Source organism: Sabethes cyaneus, chromosome 3 (genome assembly GCF_943734655.1).
Source record: "Sabethes cyaneus chromosome 3, idSabCyanKW18_F2, whole genome shotgun sequence".
In the NCBI taxonomy this organism is placed as follows: domain Eukaryota; kingdom Metazoa; phylum Arthropoda; class Insecta; order Diptera; family Culicidae; genus Sabethes; species Sabethes cyaneus.
Window position 1 is genome coordinate 69,240,613 of NC_071355.1, and position 22,509 is coordinate 69,263,121.

Here is a 22,509-nt window from a genome sequence, read left to right on the forward strand (position 1 = left end):
GGTGGAAGGCAGTACTTGCTGCAATGCGACGGAACAAAATATGTACTTTAATCACAGCATGAAAAGCATGCATTAGAGCCTGTCATAGGCCGGCTGGCTTAGCTTAGGGAAACGGGTTGACGTGTTGTATGGAAGACAATTTTATGGACTTTTGCACCCGCATTACAATGGGTGTTATTTTCTGCAGTGATTTCAGCTGGCCAGGTGTTAATGTACTGCACTGCCCTGGCGACGGTGAGTGAACGGAAGTGCACAATCATGTGACGAATGCGGCGTGATTTACTCTATCTATCGTGACTCTTTGAGGGAGATAATTAAAATGCTTTTTATAGATAATTAACTTCTTTTTCCGAAAGATCATTGATCTTGCTTGCCAATTCCGCATTCCGAGTCAATTATTTTAAACGCTCTTTAGGAGTATTTTCTAAAATTATCATACAAAATGGGCCGAAGAATCTAAGAATTTCATGAAATTTTGTACACGGGTATAGTGGATGGACAAAGGAAAGCGATCTTTAACAAAAATGAGGGTTCCTTCTGACCCTAAAAACTTTGAGAGTTTTGAGAGTTGAGAGCGCCCAACAACCTTTTATTTAAATTCATGAAAATTTTCTCAGCAATCCAGCAAAAATTTCAGTTGAAAAAAGTTTGTCACAGAATTCGCAACCAGCTACTACTTATTAGAAAATTTCTAAAATATATTTTTCTTACTATATTCGCAAACAGAGCTATCGGCGCAAAATTTACGATTCCAAAGCAGGATAGTAAACGGACCATTTACCGACATCCTGAGGGGACTGACCATTAAGAGACCTTAATGGTTTCTTACATGTTTAATTCACCAATTCGTTTATACAAATTTTAAGGGCTTTGAAGAAAACGAGCCTAGCTGCGTCTGGCTCAAGGTCCAACATGAAGTTATAAACGAAAAGGCGGTTGAAGCTTATAAGTGCATTATAGAACCGTACAGCCTGCAACACCCCAAAGTTTCGACACATTTTCCTTGGGATTCTTGGAAGAATTTTATCGATGTTGGAGTTCAGCTGCCCCTTACGCGTCTCAAAGCGCCAAAATTTGTATGTCTTCTTGAAAGATTCTGAGGGACCCATCATCATCCAGACTAGATGATCATCGCTTAACTTTCTTTGATTTTGATACTGCCTCTTTAAGGGGACATGAACGATATGAAAATTTAAAAAAAATCATTATTTGTTTATTTCAGATTTTGATTCCGCTTTCCGCAGTCTTTTCCGCTTATTTTGATACTCACTTTGTAATGATCCGATCATGGGAAATGGCCTAAAAACGATCATACACATAAGCATTCCATTGCGGCGTGGAACAACTTCGGCGGAATAAAACGCCGCTCCTGGAAAACCACGATTTTCCAACTTTATGTACCTTTTTCTCAGAAACTACACAACGTATTGGAACAAACTTTTTTTTGTTTTGTTGATAGTAGCTTGGCAAAGACTTTTATAACTTTTGAAGTTTGTACCGTGCTGCATCACTATCCGGACACTTAAGCAGGTCATATTTTTAATATGCTTCGTAAAAAATAATTTCGCAACGTAACGATAAATGCTTTGTACTATAATCAAATATAAAGTTTAAACTTACAATAACACATAATTTTTTTAATAAAAACTCCATAAAATACATTAAAATAAGTGAAACAAAAATCTATGTCTTGTTCATAAATCCGGACACCTCACATCTCAATGAATCAAAATCCGGACACTTTTGAATCGTTTTCCGGACAGGCAATATTTTGCCTAAGAAATTTATGCCTACAGGCAAACAACTTATCAATTGTAACAAAAACTACTAAATAAACATTCTTCTATACATTTTTCACCTTTAATTCCACTCAGGCTTGGCATACACTTTTCGCTTCGATTTTGCTCTTTTGATTACTGCATCTCAGCCAAGCAAAATTTGAAAAAGTGATGTATGGGGCGTATGTAGAATTTGTTATTATCTACAATATTGCTGAAGTAAGTATTACTGTGCATTTTGTATTTATGGCGCTATAAGGCTGCTACCCTCTTGGTAGCAAAAAGAGCGCTCTTTTTGCTACCAACGGCATTGCTGCGCTAAAGCACCGTAAATACTAAAGATAGAACTTCACTTTCTTCAGCAATATTATAGATAATTACTAGCTCTACAAATTCCGCATACACCACTTTTTCAAATTCTGCTTGGTTGAGGAGCAATAATCAAAAGAGCAAAATCAAAGCGAAAAGTGTATGCCAAGCCTGATTCCACTTTTGTGTCATTAAAGATATAATTTTAGTCAAGTACGACACAGAAGAAATTACCTACGTAGTTAGAGAATGAAAGTGATTAGATACTTCTCATTAAAAGCTTTAAAGTATTTAAGGCATGTATTTGATAAGTAAAAAGATGTGTTTTGTAAAGAACAGATCAATAAGAATTTATTTCATTGATTTAGATCCAATAGTTTTCATAATCATAGATGGTTTCATCATAATCTCAGGTTGCTACAATCGTCTGATGCACTCACGGTCAGGAGATCTGTTTTTAAACTCTTCTGACTTCCCAAGACATTTTACGGCTACCTTGTATCACGATTTTTGCGGTGACCAGACTTCCTCTGCATTTGCAACAATGTAATCCAACACGATTTTCTCATCGTCATTTGAACACGCATCCTGAGTGTTCCTTCGATCACCAACATATTTAGAATTCATTTTATCTTCATGCGTAGTTTTAGGAATTCCTAATATTTTTATGGTTCCATGAATCGAGACTCCTCCTCGTACCACAGCGTACCACTGCCTGGTTAAACGCGCCCTCTTGCATTTTCTAAGAAAAACATTAGGTTGTTTACCATCGATAGTGAAGCGTGTCCGGATTTAAAAACATGGTTTTGAATCCGGACAGCGTAATTATTCATTAAAAAATACACTTTATTCCAACACTTTAATGAATAACACTGTCACAGTTAATTAAAACTAACCTTCTTTGTTAATGCTAAGCCTAAAAAGTTGGTTTCTTTGTATTAATTTGTCCCCAAAACCTTAAAGTTTGAAAGCACTACTTTTCAGTACTCTGAAAAAAATCGCAGAAAACAGACACTGTTTGACACCAACGTTATGTTTGGATTTATTTAAGTTATTTCGCGCAGCCTACTTAACCACCGATTATGTTTAAACGATCTTAGTTATATTTGCAAAGTTATCTCATAGCTACACCTCATAAATTGTATATTTTATTGCTTAATAAGGATAAATTAATGAAGATGTCCGGATATTTATACCGTCCGGATTTTGATGCAGCATGGTAAACGAAACACAGCCAGAGAAAAAAGAAAAACTAAACAAAATTTTATTTTTTCAACCGTCTTTTCTACTTCTTTTTCGTTTTTCTCAAGCTATGTTTTGTTTACGAAACTCAAAAGTTATAAAAGTCTTTCCCAAGCTACTACCAACAAAACAAAAAAAAAATGTTCCATTTATGCGGCCGATTTATGCGCTATTATTCTCATTTGAAAGGTAATATAGCCGGATAGATCACTATTGAATTGTTTTTAGATTGGACTTTTAGTTTGAAAGTTATGTGCAATTGAAGTTACACGTTAAATTTACAATACTTTATAGCGATTTTAACCTAGATAATTTATCTAGTTTCAATTGTTTTAGTATTAAACGAGAGGTCTTAGCACTGCAAATGTAACTTCAAAAACAGAATAATATAGTAAAAATGTATAAATTTTCAACGAGTGTTTCTTTGGAGCAGTTAATTAATAAAATATAGCACATTTTCTTACACTTTTAGGGTGACTGTGACGCCTAATAGGGTGACACAAATTTTTTTTTTTAAACCCGTCCAAAAAAATAGCGTCTTCACAAAAATTGTAGAACACACTAAAAAAGGCAACTTTGCTGCAAATAGTAACTATCTATCTCTTACTGGTTGCGAAATTTAATGATTTGTTTAAAGAAACCACTTTAAAATCAAGCAAAACAAAGCCATGGGTGTAAACGTCCTTCAGAACTTGACCCTTCTTTATCGACAGACTTCGCAGCCGGTTATTAGAGTACAGGAAAATTACGGGGTTAGGGCAAAGATCCTATCAACTCTGTAGCGGCACCGATCAGTCGAGATTCGAACATACGACTACCTGCTTGTTAGGCTAGCATTGTACCCAAAATTTTACCCATTTTTCACTTGACTATTTTCGATTGGAATTGGAATTTGAATGTGAAAATAGTTTCTTTCCTAATATTTGACGAGCAACATTTCAAAAGGTCCAATGTGCAAATGAGAGATTTGCGTCTCGTCTCTTACCCCGAGCAAAATAATATAAAAACAATATCAAACTATGTTATAATGCTATATTTTGTTATTGAATGGATATGGAGATACATTGATAACAAATTTTGTTATTCAGTAGATATGTAAAACAGTGGTTGTAAGATGAGCTCAATAACTGATTTTGTTATCATATCTTATTATAATCTTAAAATAACATTCGAAATATTTCATTAAATTTTATTTATTGATTAAAGATATTTTAGATTATAAATATTTTATAAAATGATTTTTTAAAATCTCATATGCTATTGCATTTGTTATTCAAAACCTTAATAATACTAAAATATGTTATTCTAAACTGTGAATACAGTCATGTTATTGCTTTGTTATTCAAACACAAGTAGCTATTTTTTGGCCTTAAACGAGCAAAATTTTGATATTATTTTTTGTTATTTTACCAACTATGTCAGCCAAAACGAGACCAAATTTTGATATGAGTTATTCGATTTCCAATAACACATTTTGATATTATTTTGCTCTTCACTCCTGCTCAGGACGCTTATTACGGCGGCATAAATGCACTTGAATGCGTCTATTTTGCATGAAACGGTTACTCTTGTTATTGAAAAGCTTATCCTTTAGAATAATTGGGTTGAAATGTATTTATGCCGAATTTAAGATTTTTGCTTTCTGACCTAAAATGAACAATCTGACAAAATTTGGTTCAAATCCGTGAAGGTCGATTACACGGATTCGAAGGTCGATTACGCCGGAATGACTAAAAAGTGATGAAAAGACGATAAAAAGATAGCAAAACAGTGACAAAACAGATGACACATGCCAAAAAAGACTACAAATGACGACAAAAAGACGTCTTTAAGAGCAACCAAAAACGCCACAAACATTGAAATCGTTAAGATTACAATATTTTGGCGTATTATTATCGGAGGTAAAATTATAGTTATGATCAATAACTAAAAAAAATTTAAGCGATCTTGCCAATTTCCGCAGTTTCTCCTCTATACTATTCCATTTCCGTGCCGATTCGTTAACTTGGTCTTGATCGTCCTGCTGTTCATTCTTTGTACCAATGAATTTCCTACGGTTTCCACGGAAGTAGCAATTGGCACAAAAAACGCACAACTCGCGCCGGTGCATTTGATTGATTCAAGAAAATCAGCAAAATAAACATAAAGTTGACGATATGTTTTTTTATTGTTGCCTTTTCAACTCAATCTTACTTCAAATGCAAAATTGTAATTTCAATTCGGCGTTGCTTTGTACGGCATGAACGATTTAAGATAATTTTACCCAATCATGAATATGAAACAACTCCCCCCTTTGCATTTAGTTCTGTGTGAAAACCATTCAGCATCCTCCATAACCGTCAAGCAGGGCAGTTCCGCCCTTTGTGCTTCGAACTTACTTATTTATACTAAATTTGAAAAAGTTATGTTTCAACATTTATAGAGCTTATCATTACCTACAAATTGTTGTTGAATTTGTATTTACGGTGCACTCCCGGTTTATACTGGAAGCTACTACACAAAGAGTGCTGCAATTAAATAAGTAAAAACGGTACACAAAGAGCAGGACAGTCACGTAAAGAGAAAGGTAATGAGTAAAAAATGGGTTTTCTGTTTAACTCTGTTATTATCACGACTAACACACTCAACAATTAAAATTGGGATCATTAGAGAAAGGGAATGTTTATAATGTAATGTAAGTAGCATGCTTAAGCGACTCATCCGGAGTGAGTTCGAATGACCAATAAGATTAACACCTAACAGCAAAAAATATCTAGAAAACTTTACTTTTAGAATATTATTCGCCTGTTGAGAAATACTCCCTCAAATAGTTTACTTCGAAAAAATTTAATCTATTTGGTTTTGTTGCACAATTACACGACATCCATCCAATAAAGTTGTAAAACGAACTTAATGGCTTAGTTTTTTATTTTCAAATATTGGATAATTTGTCACCAATTCACCTAGGTCTAAGCTTACTCTTTAGAAATTTATTGAAACTTTGTAGGAGTGGGTACAAAGCTGGATTGAAATTCCAAAAACAACAATACAGTATTAACGTATCTGTTACTCTGCAACGGTACTCGTCGCTAATGCAAACTAACAGAAGTCCACAACTCCATCGATGGTATAAAACCGACTGAACAAAGCTCACTTGAAGAGCTTGACATTCATCCAGAAAGTATCAACATGCAACGAACCGTCAACTTCCTTTGATTCAGAATAAATTAAATCGACCCAGCCAAAAAAACCGAAATCATCCAATTTATGACCACTTTGTGTATAACGTGTAAATCTATTGCTTTGTTATGTAGTAATTTCCCGTCCGGAAAATGACGAGTGAAAAAAAGAAAAAAAAACAACAGCGCGACGAACCTTATTAACACATTCCTGCCTGCCTTGCTTTTTTCGTACACTTTTTTGATTTCTCCTCCTGTCTGCCTTTCCTCCCATCCACAGTGCTATGCTCGTCACGGATTGCGTCGATACAAGTCGAGAAGGAGGCCTACTTCAATGGTTCGTCGTACCTCAGGTTAAAGACGCCAATGACCCTATGGAGCCATTCGGCGATAAGTTTTAAGACCTGCCGAGGTAAGTGTAGTGTGTTTTTTTTCTTCCTTTATTTCCATTTTCATTTCATCATCATTTCTTTGTTCTTCTACGACCGAATTGCTCCGGTTCTTGACGCGTCGCAGTTTGACCCCAGCGCGGCGGCGGCGGCCAGCAGCGGCTTCCTAATTTTCACCTACTATTTCAGCGTTTCAGTTTTCGTTATCCTACAGATATTGCTATTAGGTGTAGAAGAAACTGTGCAAGCTGCTTTGTCTGTGGTTTCACTCGAAGAAGCACGTGGAATCGCTATGAAAGCTAATTTTGATTGGTATGGAATAGGAAATCAAATTAGCTTCAAAGATTGAAGTTAAATTGTGTCTTAATGAATGCCAATTTTGCAATCATTTGTTTAATCATTTTTTGTAATCATGTGTAGGAAACTGCCGAAAAGTTTTTTTTTTCTTACGATTACTGGGTATTGAAATTTCTGTATTGACAAACGGAAACTATGTTCCTTAAATTACTACTTTCCCAAGATTTTTCTAATAATATACCAACAATTCTACGTTTTTGCGAAACCAGTGCTCATTTCTAACTCAGTTTTCTAACTGCAGCTAGAAATGCAACTAATTCAATTTTTCTAGAGGGGCTAAATCTTTTCATGATCTAACCCCTCCTAGTTCACAGCGAAAATTGGTGAAAGTTTTTGAGCTCAAGTTGTTACGTATCTACGGGTTCTCTATGATCGCCTCATTCAGATGACGCTGATAACAATAATATAAATTAAACTACTCGACTATAAAGTATATATTTTTATACGACCTGACCAAGGGTGGACTGGCCCAACGGGCAACCGGGCAAATGCCCGGTGGGCCCCAGTAAAAATTTCGTCGTTACACAAAATGAGATTTTCCAAAATTTTTATTTCAGTTAAACTCTTTCTACGACTCACGAATGTTCAATTGCTGGGGCCCCATGATTCATGAAATCCTTTAACTTGAACTGTTGGGGCCCAAGCTCCGAAAATATTACCAGCTTCAATTCTGAGTATTTAAAAGTAGAATTAGTATTTCATCCGCAGTTATTTGACTACTTATAAATATTGAACTGTCGGCTTAAGCTCCATACTTAGTTTACTACAGTGGCGACGGTCCGTTATCGATCCTGCGCCGAATGAATTATGGTCCTCCAGTACTCAATCCTGGGCTACCTTTCTTCAAACCCGTCGAACACCAGCTGAACGTGCATTATCCTCGATAGCGCACATCTATCAGAGCGATGTCTACTCCGAAGTCTACGGCCTCTTCTTGATTCTCTGCTTAAAATAATTTTGGCTACTCTTTCGTCGGGCATTCTAGACACGTGACCAGCCCAGCGCAGACTGCTACACTGTACTATCTTCATTATAACAGCATATTTGCATTCTTAATACAGCTCGTGGTTCATGCGTCTGCGCTACACTCCATTTTAGATTTTGCAAAATTTTACGCTAAAACCCCAAGCATTCGTCGATCAGCTTCTTTTAGCGTCCATGATTCATGTCCGTAAAGGGCCACCGAGAGGATTAGTGTTCTCTAGAGCGTCAGTTTTATGTGAATTTGCAAGCTACGGGACTTCAGCTACAACATGTAATGCCTGCGTGAAGGCCAATTCGCAACTGCAATTAGTCGTTTTATTTTACGACTTACATCGTTGTCACATGTCACGAGCATACCAAAATATATTCAGTTCCTCTTCGACACCAACACCATTTGGATTTCCACGCCATGTACTTCATTTTGGCGGTGTTAATAGTAAGTCCCAATTTCTCAATAAATGACCTAAAGGCTTCTTTCGCTGCTCTACTTTTGATTTCGGTGATATCGACGTCATCGTCATCCGCAAAATCAAAAAGCACGTGAGGTCTCATCTGCTATACTGACTCAAAATTTTTACTCATCCAGCGTCACACGAATCAACGTAACTAGTTCTGTGGGAAAACCATGTCCTAGCGTTAACTGTCACAGCTCATTTCGTTTGAGTGAATCGTATGTCGCCTTGAAATCCATAGAAATATGATGAGTCTGCAAGTTGTTCTCCCGGAACTTGTCAGTTACTAGACTCAGGGTAAATATCTGATCCATCGTGAAGCGACCCTCATGAAAATCAGCTTGATACTCGCCGACGAAGAACTCAGCTAACGGACTCAGTCTAAAACACAGGATAGGGAGAGCACCTTACAGGCAAAATAGAGCAACGTAATGCCTCGATAGTTTTTACTGTCAAGTCGATGTCCGTTTTTAAAATTATGGGAAATGAGGCAAATCAATCACTCCTCTGATATTTATTTTCCTCCCATATTCTGTTCCTAACAATGAGGTGGCGAATTGTTTCGTACAGCTGCTCGCTCCCCGCTTTTAGAAGTTCAATCAGGATACCATCTTTTACAGCAACCTTACCGTTTTTCAGCTCACTGATTGCTCTTTTGACCTCCTCCTGTATTGGTGGCTCCACAGTTTGGCCGTCGCTCAAAATTCTTATCCTGTACCTGCTGATCTTCGTGTTTACTTCTCTATTCAACAGCGTCTGGAAATACTCTTCCACCTGGCTGCTACCGTCGTTTTGTCAGTAAGCAGCTTGCCAGCACTATGATTGCACATCACAGGCATGGCAAAATTCTTGCACCTGACAGTTTTGTAGAAACTCCGTGTGTCGTTTCTGGCGAACCTCTCCTCTGGACTGGCGAGCACGTGCTCTTCGTACTGGCGTTTTTAGACGGTGGGTTCTTTTTTCCGCAGCTCTACCAGGACGAACCAAAAAGATTCGCGCAGAGTCTAGAGCATTCCTCACAATAGAATCGTGTAAAGATATTCTGCAGAGGATTCGCACAGAATACCTTGCTTATAGAAGCAGGATTCTTATAGGAAAATCCAAGAATTTAATCCCAGGGATAGCTGTAACTCGGCACGGGAATCGCCTGCACTATGAACTGTTCTGTTCTGACGTGTAGACGCAGTAAGCTACTCATATATATTGAACTGTTGACATCCTATCATTTATAAAATCGCCTTATTTGAAACTGGCAATTTTGCATGTCATTAACCCTATAACCTAAAATCTGCAGAAGTATAAATGGGTGATAGATGAGGAAAGCGTTGCATTGCTGGCAAAGTGGCACTCATCATAATGTGGAAAGTTCTCTTGCGGGTTCGCTGAAGGACGGTCAGTAAAGAATCAAATATTCACACTGCGGCGGATCCTCCAAAAAGTCCATGAATACAGAATTCAACTCACAATTATTTCATTGATTTCAAAGTTGCGTATGATACCATCGACCGTAAAAGCATGGCCATTCTAACCTCGCAGGGGACTTTATCAACGTCATGGTCCCTCATGCGGGCTGCTCAACGTGCCGTTACAGGATGTTATGAAAGGAGCAACACACAGGCACAATCTTCAGCAAATCTAGTTAGTTCGTCTGCTTTGCCAATGAAATGGATATTGTCGATAGAACAACATCTGTGGTGGTGGCTGAACCAGCTAAAACTGAAAGTAGCGAAGATTGGGTGGAAGAAAAGTGCGTCCAAACTAAAGTACCGTGAACCGCTAATATGACGCACACGCTAAAAGCTGGTAACTCGGTCCTAATAACGACTGAGTTTGTTTTGTTTCGAGCATCGAGCCGTTATGCTGACCGTTCTCCCGATACTCGACACTCGACAGTGCCTGAGTCGAGTCGAGTTGCACGGCATGACTTACAAAATAGAGCCCATATTCATTCGATTTACTGTCCTTGTAACGCTGATATCTTTTGAGTAGATGTCGTTTTTTGTGCTAATTTACTGTCATGAGAATATTGCAAACTGGGGCCCCTAATCTCAAGGGCCCGGTGGGCCCTTTGGCTCCCAGTTCGCCCGTGAACCTGACTATCATTTTAAGTTTGTCATTTTGCGAGTTGCGTACTGCAACTATTCATGATTTAAATTTATCCAAAATCAAGAAATTAATCGTTTTCATCCGACATCCTAACGACGTGTCCGGCCCACCGCAACCTACCCACTTTCGCTAGGTATACGATGGGAATCTCTCCAAACAGTACCTGTAGCTCGTGGTTCGTACGCCTCTGCCACCCTTTGTTTTCAGTTTGTACCCTGCCGAAAGTTGCCCGCAACACCTTCCACTCGAATACGGCGAGGGCGTGCATGTCCTCCATGATCAATGTCGCAGCTTCAAGTCTATCAAGAATTACCGGCCTACTAATAGTTTTGAATATTTAATTTTAGTCCAATCTTCCTAGACTCCACTTTCAGTCTACGAAGTTTCTGACTATGATAAGCCAAAGCCATCTGCGACGCCTAGGAGACTATTCTGGCAACCAATAAGCATTACCAATGCAATTCAAATTATCGAATGATGTGTTTCGCGCGCATCTCAGAGATCGCCCTTCGAGACGCCACGAACGCTGAGATGGTAACGGTAACGGTTTATTCTAAATGGTATTCAACATCACTCTTGAGAGGGTGATTCTGCATCCAAAATTTTATTCAAAATTCTTCTTATCAGTAATCGCTGCAAATAAGCATTGTCAGCACTAAGTCAGCGCACTGTCAGCCAGTTGAGTAGCCGCATATATTCCCAAAATAATACTTAAATAGCTTTTAAGGTGACATTAACACGAGACATTAACGTCTCGGAGGGCGATCTCCGAGATGCGCACGAAACACATCATTCGATCCAATGTAGCTCTAGACCCCACAGTGGTTCACAGCCTCTTACCTAGCAACTCCTACCCCAACCTCCTCGTGGTACCAGCCAGGATACGAGCAACCTCGGGTTGAGATCGGGTAACCAACCCCGGTGGAAACCAAGGTCGTATGCTGACAGGGGGGAGGGCTCCTTCGAGCTACGTTGGCCCTCCGGCGATACTGTGGGGTTGGTTGCGGGCTTTGCAAGCCTGAACCACTAAAAAAACCAAAGCAATGGACTCCGTAAGTAATAATAATAACTCTAATCGGAACAATCGGCAAAGACCCAGGCGACGAAAACGGACTAACGATTGGAAATTAGGAACATGGAACTGTCGGTCTCTAAATTTCCTCGGAAGTACCCACGTGCTTTCTAAAGAAGTGAAGAGCCGCAAGTTCGACATCGTAGCGCTGCAGGAGGTATGCTGGAAAGGAACGATGGTACGTACGTATAGAGATGGTCATACCATCTACCAGAGCTGCGGCAATACACACGAGCTGGGCACAGCTTTTATAGTGATGGGCGAGATGCAGAAGCGGGTGATCGGGTGGTGGCCGATCAACCCCCGAATGTGCAGATTAAGAATCAAGGGCCGATTCTTCAATATAAGCATAATTAACGTGCACAGCCCTCACCTGGGAAGTACCGATGATGACAAAGACGAATTCTACGCGCAGTTGGAGCGTGAATACGACCGCTGCCCAAGACATGATGTCAAAATTATCATCGGGGACTGTAATGCTCAGGTTGGTCAGGAGGAGGAATTCAAACCGGTGATTGGACGGTTCAGCGCTCACCCGCAAACGAACGAAAACGGCCTAAGACTTGTCGACTTCGCCGCCTCCAAGAACATGGCCATACGTAGTACCTTCTTCCAGCATAACCTCTACCATCGGTACACCTGGAGATCACCCAACCAGACAGAATCACAAATCGACCACGTTCTGATAGATGGTCGGCACTTTTCAGACATTATCGACCTCAGAACCTATCCGGGCGCTAACATTGATTCGGATCACTACCTAGTGATGGTAAGGATACGTCAAAAACTATCTGTTGTGAACAACATACGATACCGCCGCCCGCCACGGTATAACCTAGCGCGACTGAAGCAACCAGAGGTCGCCGAAAACTACGCGTTATCTCTCGAAACCGCGCTGCCGGAAGAGGGAGAGCTGGATGAAGCCCCTCTTGAAGACTGTTGGAATGCCGTGAAAACAGCCATTAACAGCGTAGCGGAGAACGTCCTAGGCAGTGTGGCACCGAATCGACGTAACGAATGGTTTGACGAGGAATGCCAGTAGATATTGAATGAGAAGAACGCAGCGCGGGTACAAATGCTGCGTAGAGCCACCCGTCAGAATGTGGAGCGATACAAACAGAAGCGGAGGCAGCAAACCCGACTCTTCAAGGAAAAGAAGCGCCACCAAGAGGAGAAGGAGTGCGAAGAACTCGAACAGCTGTACCGCTTTCACGACACACGGAAGTTCTATCAGAAACTCAACGGATCTCGCAAAGGCTTCGTGCCGCGGGCCGAAATGTGCAGAGATAAAGATGGAGGTATCTTGACTGATGACCGTGCGGTGATCGAAAGGTGGAAGCAGCACTACGATGAACACCTGAATGGCGTGCAGGCGGAAGACCATGATAGCGGAGGAAGTGACCACATTGGTGCAGCAAGCGACGAAGATGTGCCACCCCCATCGATAAGGGAAGTTAAAGAAGCCATCCAGCGGCTGAAGAACAACAAAGCAGCGGGAAAGGATGGCATTGGAGCGGAACTTATTAAAATGGGCCCGGACAAGCTGGCCGGCTGTCTGCATCAATTGATTGTCAAGATTTGGGATACGGAACGACTACCGGAGGAGTGGAAAGACGGGGTTATCTGCCCTATCTACAAGAAAGGTGATAAGCTAGATTGTGAGAACTACCGAGCCATCACTATCCTGAATGCCGCCTACAAAGTGCTGTCCCAAGTCCTCTTTCATCGACTATCGCCAATAGCCAATAGATTTGTGGGAAGTTACCAGGCCGGCTTCATGGAGGGTCGGTCTACAACAGACCAAATCTTCACCCTGCGGCAGATCCTCCAGAAGTGCCGCGAATTCCGAGTCCCCACGCACCACCTGTTCATCGATTTTAAAGCCGCATATGATAGCGTAAACCGACAAGAGCTATGGAAAATTTTGGACGAAAACGGCTTTCCGGGTAAGCTTACTAGACTTATCATGGCTACGATGGATGGGATCCAGTGCTGTGTGAGAATCTCGGGTGGATTGTCGGACCCATTCGAATCTCGCAGGGGACTTCGACAAGGAGATGGTCTTTCCTGCCTGCTATTCAACATTGCGCTTGAAGGTGTTATAAGGCGAGCGGCGATCGAAATGCGGGGCACGATTTTCAATAAATCCAGTCAATTTATCTGCTTTGCTGACGACGTGGATGCTGTCGGCAGAACATTTGAGGCGGTGGAAGATCAGTACACCAGACCGAAACGCGAAGCAGAGAAGATTGGATTGCAGATAAATACGTCTAAAACGAAGAATATGCTGGCGGGCGGGACCGAGCGCGACAGGGCTCGCTTGGGCAGCACCGTGGTAATCGACGGGGATGAGTTCGAGGTAGTCGACGAGTTCGTATACCTTGGCTCGCTGGCAACAGCTGGCTACCAGCCGTGAGATTAAAAGACGTATTATCAGCGGAAGTCGGGCCTACTACGGACTCCACAAACACTTGCGGTCGAACAATCTGAGCCCCCGTACAAAGTGCACATTGTACAAAACGCTAATTAGACCGGTTGTCCTCTACGGGCACGAAACGTGGACATTGCTAGAAGAGGACCTACGAGCACTCGGAGTTTTCGAACGGCGGGTGCTAAGAACCATCTTTGGCGGAGTGCAAGAGAACGGTGTATGGAGGCGAAGAATGAACCACGAGCTCGCGCGTCTCTACGGCGAACCAAGTATTCAGAAAGTGGTTAAAGCTGGACGGATACGTTGGGCAGAACATGTTGCTAGAATGCCGGACAACTATCCTGCAAAAATGGTTTTCGCATCAAATCCGGTAGGAACAAGACGAAGAGGGGCACAGCGAGCGAGGTGGCAATACCAGGTGGAGCGAGATCTGGCGAGCACTGGGTGCCCGCGGAACTGGAGATCAGTTGCCATGGACCGAAACAGATGGAGAAATTATACTGCGCAGGCCTTGTCATAAGACGTTAGGCCAATTAAGTAGTAAGTAGCTCTAGATAGTCGCGTCAGTTTATCCGAAAAACCATATTCGTGTATTATCTGCCATAGCTGGTTTCGATCGACTGTATTATATGCCGCTTTGAGGTCAATGGAGATGTGACACGTGGACACGTTGTACTCCCGACAATTCTGCAAGATCTATCAGATGATAAAAATTTGGTCCGCAGTGGTACGAGCCCTCATGAAGCCGGCCTGATAATTTCCTACAAACCCCTGTACTATCTATCGGTGACAAATGGTGTAACATAACCTGGGGGGATCTTGTAAACTGCGATTACCAGCACTTTGTCAGGATAGTTGCAGCAGTCAACCCTTTTTGTAGATAGGACAAACCACGTCTTCTATTTCTTCAGTGGCTTCTGCTGTAGGCCTTCAACAACTCGATTTCTCGTTTGACTTCTTGGCGATCAGGTACTTAGGCTTACTTCTTACTTCTACCAGCAGAGAGTGGCTCTGCTGACGTATCAAGAATTTCTCTCCACTGTACTCGGTCGTCGATTAATTCGGTGAGTGACTCAACACACGCAAGTCGGCTTCAACCTGGTCGAGTCATTTCTAATCCTGGTGCCGGTGAGGCTCTTCAAGAGAACGGATTTCACTGCATAGTCGTCCGGCATTCGTGCGACGTGGTCGGCCCACCCTAGTCTCCCAACTTTCCCCAGTTATACAATGGGAATCCCTCAACGTGGTGCATGCAACTCGTGGTTCATACGCCTACGCCATTGTCTGCTATCCGTACTCCGCCAAAAATAGTCCGCAACACTTTTCGTTCAAATACGGCAAGTGCACGTATGTCTTTCGCAAGCAATGTTAGTGTCTCAAGTCCGTAGAGGACTACCGGTCTGACTAGCGTTTTGTACATTGTCAGCTTTGTGCAGCAGCGTATGCTTCTTGATCGAAGCGTCTCACGGAGGGAAAAGTAGGCTCGACTTCCAACTTGAATGCGTCTTTGAATCTCCTTATTCGTATTATTGTCGGCGGTATCCCAAATATACGAACTCATTAACTACTTCCAGTTTATCGCCGTCAAAAGTTGCTGTCCGTAGAAGGCAACCGTTGTTTTCTCTGGAGCCTCTTCCTACTATATACATATTTGGGTTTCAACGCATTGATTTGTAACTCAATCCTCCAAGTCTCCGTTTGTAGTCTGGCGCAGAGTGCTGAAGATAGTTCCTCTCGTTTTGATGCTCGTTCGTCGGATCACATCTTCATTAGCGATGTTGAATAACATACAGGACAGTCAAGTAAATGACTGAAGCATTGTAAGTCGAAACGTTCGCTGAAAACATTTTAGTTCTTATTTCTCACCGAAAAAGTCAACAAGAGTAACATACATACTTTTTATGAGTGTTCGACAGTAATTACCTATAACCTTTTTTCATGAAACGACCATGATAACGAATGCATTACAAAAATAAACAAAATATGGACGGCGATGAAAAGAACTACAAAAGGTTTCCTTTACTTCTATTAAGCCTTCTACAACAAATGCTTCGATTGGGGTCAGTCCCGGTGTAGTTAATCATGGCCGATGAAACGATAAAAATGTTCTACTGTTTGCAGTTAGGGGTATCAGGTAGGTATCAGCATCTTTGGCTCGAGCAGCACGTTCCTCACAATCATGTGGAAGATTTGTGCCTTGCCCATCTTGCCCGTGTCATCATTTACCTGATGAGGACGGGAAGGAAAACAGGAGGAATAGGAAGGGGTGGATGAGGAATTTGGACAAACACAAACATATATATACCGAGAGATTTTTGTACCCCCGAGGGGATACTGCAATCCTTGGTAGTTAACTTATCAAAAGTACACCCCCTGGGGGGTATACTCATGATAAATAAGAGCTTATAGCTCAATACCGCTTTCGGTAAGGAACATCAAAATGTCTCGTAATTTTAGTTTCCTAAAATCCGATTCATTTAAGACGTAGGATCCAAAGATCCTATGACACAATTGTGCTACTGCAGGACAGTTGCAAATTACGTGATATGGTGTACCGTATTCGGATTCACATAAATCAAGTCTCCGAGCAAAAGCCCATGAGTCTAAGCCACCTAAAACGATTTCTGGATCGTTTCGAACTTCAGGTTCCACACAGCCCGGAAAGTGACTATAAAAGAGACATTCCAGGATTTCATTGTCATTCGAACAGTATTCACCGTTCGAACTTCGAATGTTATTAACCTGATAATCTTTCGATTTTGACAGTATTTTATTAAGTCGACTTGCCTCGCCGAAACTGGAAACGTTGCTACAGAACCTGTGCCAGCTCGTGCGTGCTGAAGATCGTAAAGCCTTTGCATAGGCTTTCCGGGCCTGCTTGAAAGGCTCCACGCCATCTCTCCGACGTCTATTCCAGGCTCTCCTGCATCGTTTCTTTAGTTCCGCGAGATGAGAGTTCCACCATGGTGTTCCTCTAGTCGTTTTAATAGTTTTTAGCGGGCAAGCTACTTCAAAAGCTTCCGCAATAAAAGATGTTGTGACATCTACAGCCACATCCAAGTCGATCGATGACTCAATCGTCGGTTCGAATCCTTGAAATTTCGTCGCCAGTTCCTCCTCAAAGAGTTCCCAGTCAGAAAATCTCGGATTGCGAAATGTTGCAGCGTTCAAGGAGACACCCAAATGATCAAAATATATAAAGCAATGATCAGATATTGGTGTCTCATTTGAAACATGCCATTGTGCCAACTCATGACTGATCCTGTTAGAGCAGAGTGTTATATCTAACACTTCCTCTCTACCAGCTCGTATGAAAGTTGGACAATTGCCAATGTTGAGTATTCCAAGGTTGGTACCACTCAAATATTCCATCAAATTAGAGCCTCTCAGATTGATATCCGAGCTGCCCCAAATGATGTGATGGGCATTGGCATCACTGCCTACAATGAGCGGAAGCCCACTAGATTGGCAGTATCTCACCACATTTCTGAAATCGTCGCTGGGAGACGGTTCATCGTGTGGTAAGTATGCAGAACAGTAGACATAGCGCCTATGGACATCATCCACGACGAGTTCTACTGTGACTGCACAAATATCTCGAGTAGTCAACTCAGAGATAAGGCATGCACTAATTGACCTATGCAACAATATGCATGCCCTGGGCATCAAACGAGGATTTGTCATACCAGTTTTGCTGAAAACAGCAAAGTTCTGGTTTCCAATATCCGTCGAATGAAAGTACCCCTTGCGAAAATATGGCTCCTGGACCAATGCGATGGATGGTGACAGAGCCATTAAAAAGTTTTTCGCATAAATACAAATTTGCTGCCCGTTTGTGTTGAAGATTTATTTGTGCGACTCTAACTATTTGACTAGCGGAGTATATGCACAAACAATCTCCAACACAGATCAGACAGCAAATTGTAAGCGAAGCCAATTAAGTTGGCCAGAACGCATTTGGCGTAAAACCCATAAGGGAAATTGGGCAGGACTACTATGCTGTTCCCACGAAACGCAAGGGACAACAAAGATCGACCGTACCAGAGCCCCGCATGGCACAGTAGGGGCAGATGCCCAAAGCACTCCGTTCGCGAATGGCATGTTTTCACCCCTCCAGCCATTCAGTCATCGGCACGGAGATAGACCTTGACTTAGGGGCACCTGATTTGCCGACTCCCGGCAGGATCAGGTCCCGTGGCTCAATTTTTGCCCAAACGTACAATTCGGCACCAACCGCCAAAGGGCGTAAGTGCAGATTGTGTAAAACAGACCGATTAAGAGTCTCTCTCTCTCTCTGTGCTAAGCCAGCTGAGAAAATAACTCTCTCCCGGTGTGCTCACACCCCGCAGCCACGTCCTCCGAAAATCCTGCGCCGAACTGCATGATTAGGTAGCCGGAAACCACACGGCGAGTGTTCCACCTTCTCTGTCTGCATACGACAACCAAAGTTGCGTACCACCAGGTGCGCAACTTTGGCTACCGTACCCCAGCCGGCACCTCGTGGAGGTAGAGATAGGAGTTAGAAAACAGACGTGATATATTTGCACATGTTCACTCATTTGCCAGCCAAGTTGATAGGATGCATAATGTACGTTTTGATGCTCGTTCGCCGGATCACATCTTCATTAGCGATGTTGAATAACATACAGGACAGTCAAGTAAATGACTGAAGCATAGTAAGTCGAAACGTTCGCTGAAAACATTTTAGTTCTTATTTCTCACCGAAAAAGTCAACAAGAGTAACATACATACTTTTTATGAGTGTTCGACAGTAATTACCTATAACCTTTTTTCATGAAACGACCATGATAACGTATGCATTACAAAAATAAACAAAATATGGACGGCGATGAAAAGAACTACAAAAGGTTTCCTTTAATGCTACTTCTATTAAGCCTTCTACAACAAATGCTTCGATTGGGGTCAGTCCCGGTGTAGTCCCGGTGTAGTTAATCATGGCCGATGAAACGATAAAAATGTTCTACTGTTTGCAGTTGGGGGACGCTGGAAGGGTTGGCGGTATTCAGTACAATAATTATCTTTAGCCAGTACATTTCCTCCATTGACCTTTTGGCATATTGGGCCGAGGCCAGGGCGGCCAAAAGACCACGTCTTCCAGGTGGTAACTTCTAGCAAGCACATCATACTGTATATATCTCCGGTCACCACAAGCCCCAAAGGAAAGAACAGCAGCTTGAACATTCGCTTCTCGCTGATCGATGGTTACAGAGGGACCTTCTTTGGGAACTTTGTGTGGAAGATATATTTGAGGCCATCATTTACCTTCTTGGTGGGGAGTAATGTACCCAGTGCTTTGCCAGTCGTTGCCGTCTAACATCAAGTAAGTCTCGTCATCCTGCACCGGTAAGATGTTTTTCACCATCACCTTCAGCATTCAGCCAGCCTTGACTGATGCATCCACAGAAAAATGTCCATTTTGGCGAGGTACTTCTTCACTGTTTAGTTCCGACCTCCCTAAGGCGCGGAAGGCTGAGGGAAACTTGCTCTTGGTGTCCCTTTTTAGCTTCTACTGCACTAATCCATTCTCTAGAAGGGAGAGGACGTTGTATGTGCCGGATCGGCTATATCCGGTGGACACGAAGTACATCACGATGTCCAACTCCTTCACTCCGGGCTTCATCTCGCAGTACGAACAAAGCATTGAGTGAAGTTGCTTGCCTGTTTTCGTCACAACTGCTAAAAATCAATTGATAACGCTGTCAAATTATTTATGTACACAATCAATTCCTACGATTGGCAGTACGTAGGTGGGGTCATCACCAATTGGCTGGGTAATAGCGTTTAACGAAATTTTTGCTAATATGAGTTTATCGATTAGCCAGCTAACCTTTTTTTCGGTTAGCGGATTAGTGGTTAGCGACGCTAAATTTTCGGTTAGCGGTGCCCACCACTGCCGTCATATGCAAAAGTGACGTTAATCCATTTTGCACATTTTTCAGTACAAGCAAAAAACTAAAATTCGAGGCAATTTCTAAGTAAAGCCCAATTTCGGAATTTGTTTCTGTACAAATTGCTTATTTTGATGTATTTTAACTAACCATTGGTGTTTCATTAATTGTTTTGTAGATTACATGAAATCCAAGCGCTAACGTCACTTTTGTGTATAAATACAAATTCAATTTTTACGTTTCACTGCAAAAGTGACGTCGGCGAACAAAACGGCAGGGACAGCATGCAAATGCGGAATTTAACATGGATGGTGTCTTTGGAGAAGTTATTTAAAAAAATATGGTCCACCTTTTTAATTTATCATGGTGATCATGTATCCACCTATTAGGGTGATAAAAAATTTGTTTCCTGTAAATCGATCCAAAAATATGACATCTTCATAAATAATTTGGAACACATTAAAATAAGCAGCTTTGATGAATACCTCAACTCTTTTGTAACACATAATGACTCAGAAAAAATCCTCTAAAATCATTGTATACCAATAACTTTGCAGATGTTTTTTTGTGCTTTCAAATGTTCTAACGAGTTATTCGTTACATTAAAATACATACTTTTTCTGACGACTTATTGCTAGGATGCATCTGAATTCTGAACCTCCAAAACCACTCATATGCGAATGTTATGTGTATCTCACATTAATAATATTCAAAAGGTTGCCGAGGACATCTACCATATTGAAGCTTTTTTTAAAAAGCAACTCTAAAACTTACTTCCATGGAGATTGATCATATATAATTTATGTCAAATATAAAGCGATTATTTTAATGTCCAATAATTTTTTAAGCACATACCATTTTTTCACAATCCTGTGTTTGCGGGATAATCAATTCACCGTTTTGCAATAGTTTTATAGTGCTTATTGCCCGAGGGGAATGACTAATTTCCGATCTGGAACCCTGTTAGGCAGGGTATCAAATTTGTTGTTTTAACTTACTTATTGGCAAACCATGCATTGGCCATCGCATGCATTTCTGGCCTTATTGGAACAATTTGGATGTGTTTTAGATGTGGATTAACCTGGGTACATATTGAGTTATCTAAATCTTGTTTTTTAAATATGAGAAAATCACGAATGCACTTTTAGGTGAATTGAGCCATTTTTTCACTAAAACCATCTGATATGACATATTCAATTGAATTAATGTGTAACAAAGTGGTTTATACCGCAGTTAACACTATAACGTCATTTTTGCAGCGAAATGGCGGTTACGTCACTTTGTTTTTTCAATTTTTTATATAGTTTTCGATGAAAATGCATCGAGTTCTTAACAGCAGAAGCAAAAGCATTGCGTAAAGCACCATTTGGCAAAATAAAACCGTTTTTGACCAATTGGCGTTTACGTCACTTTTGCATATGACGGCAGACCAGTGAAACGGCTATGTAAGTGATGTTGATGCAGGTTGAGATTTGTTTCGGTTTTTAGTTCATAAAAATTGATCAAAAAGTGTTGATGAAGAGTATTATTTACGTTAGGAGAGGTATTCTGAATAAATTACTCTAAAAAAAAATTTCAATAAAATGCATTTTGATTATGTTTTCATGACACACTTGGCTCACAAAAAACACACATCTAGTTTTTTTTAAAACCATTTTAGGTTGATGAGCATAAATTTAAATATGTCGGTTAGAGTGAGACTTGTGACACCAATCGTAATTTCTTAACCTGTAATAACCTACATTTTATGCCTATAAACTTCTCCGGAGAGACTAAAATTGCTCCTTTCCGTGTAATAAAAGATGCATGATTTCGTTGAAGGGTTGCATCGGTGTGCAAACAATAAGAGCAGCTTCTCGGTACGATAATCGATCTCCAACACTACTTTAACTGCTTTATGATGAGTTTTGATTTCCTCATCAACAACGGCACAGAACTGCAGAAAAGATACTTAGCTTTCGAAGCGCGTAGCTTTCAGCCGTTAAAGTTTCTTTAGCGGATGTCGAAAGTTACACGTCTTATCAGAGAACTTTTTCTTTTTTTCTCAGGCCGTGTTTCGTTCACCGTTCTCGTAAGTTATAGACCCATTCTCCAAACATTCACCAATAAAACGAAACAAAAAAAGTTTGCTCCAACATGTTGTTTAGTTTCCGAGAGAAAGTTACATGAAATTTGAAAAATATGATTTTACAAGAGTGGCGTCTTATACCACTGAGTTTGTTCCGTGAAACGCTGAAGCACTAAGGAGATTTATTATTTTTCATTCACTTCTCGTGGTCGGATCGTTTCAAAATTAGTATCAAAATAAGTGGAAAAGCCTAT

At 41.1% G+C, this 22,509-nt stretch overlaps 1 protein-coding gene across 1 annotated transcript in view; it reads left to right on the forward strand.

Annotated features, from left to right (window-relative positions):
* LOC128741102 (protein crumbs) overlaps positions 1-22,509 on the forward strand; it is a 126,096-nt gene that overhangs the window by 60,142 nt on the left and 43,445 nt on the right. The window contains exon 2 of the mRNA XM_053836677.1: positions 6,768-6,899. Coding sequence (XP_053692652.1) covers positions 6,768-6,899 — 132 coding nt within the window. The remainder of the gene's footprint in view (positions 1-6,767; positions 6,900-22,509) is intronic.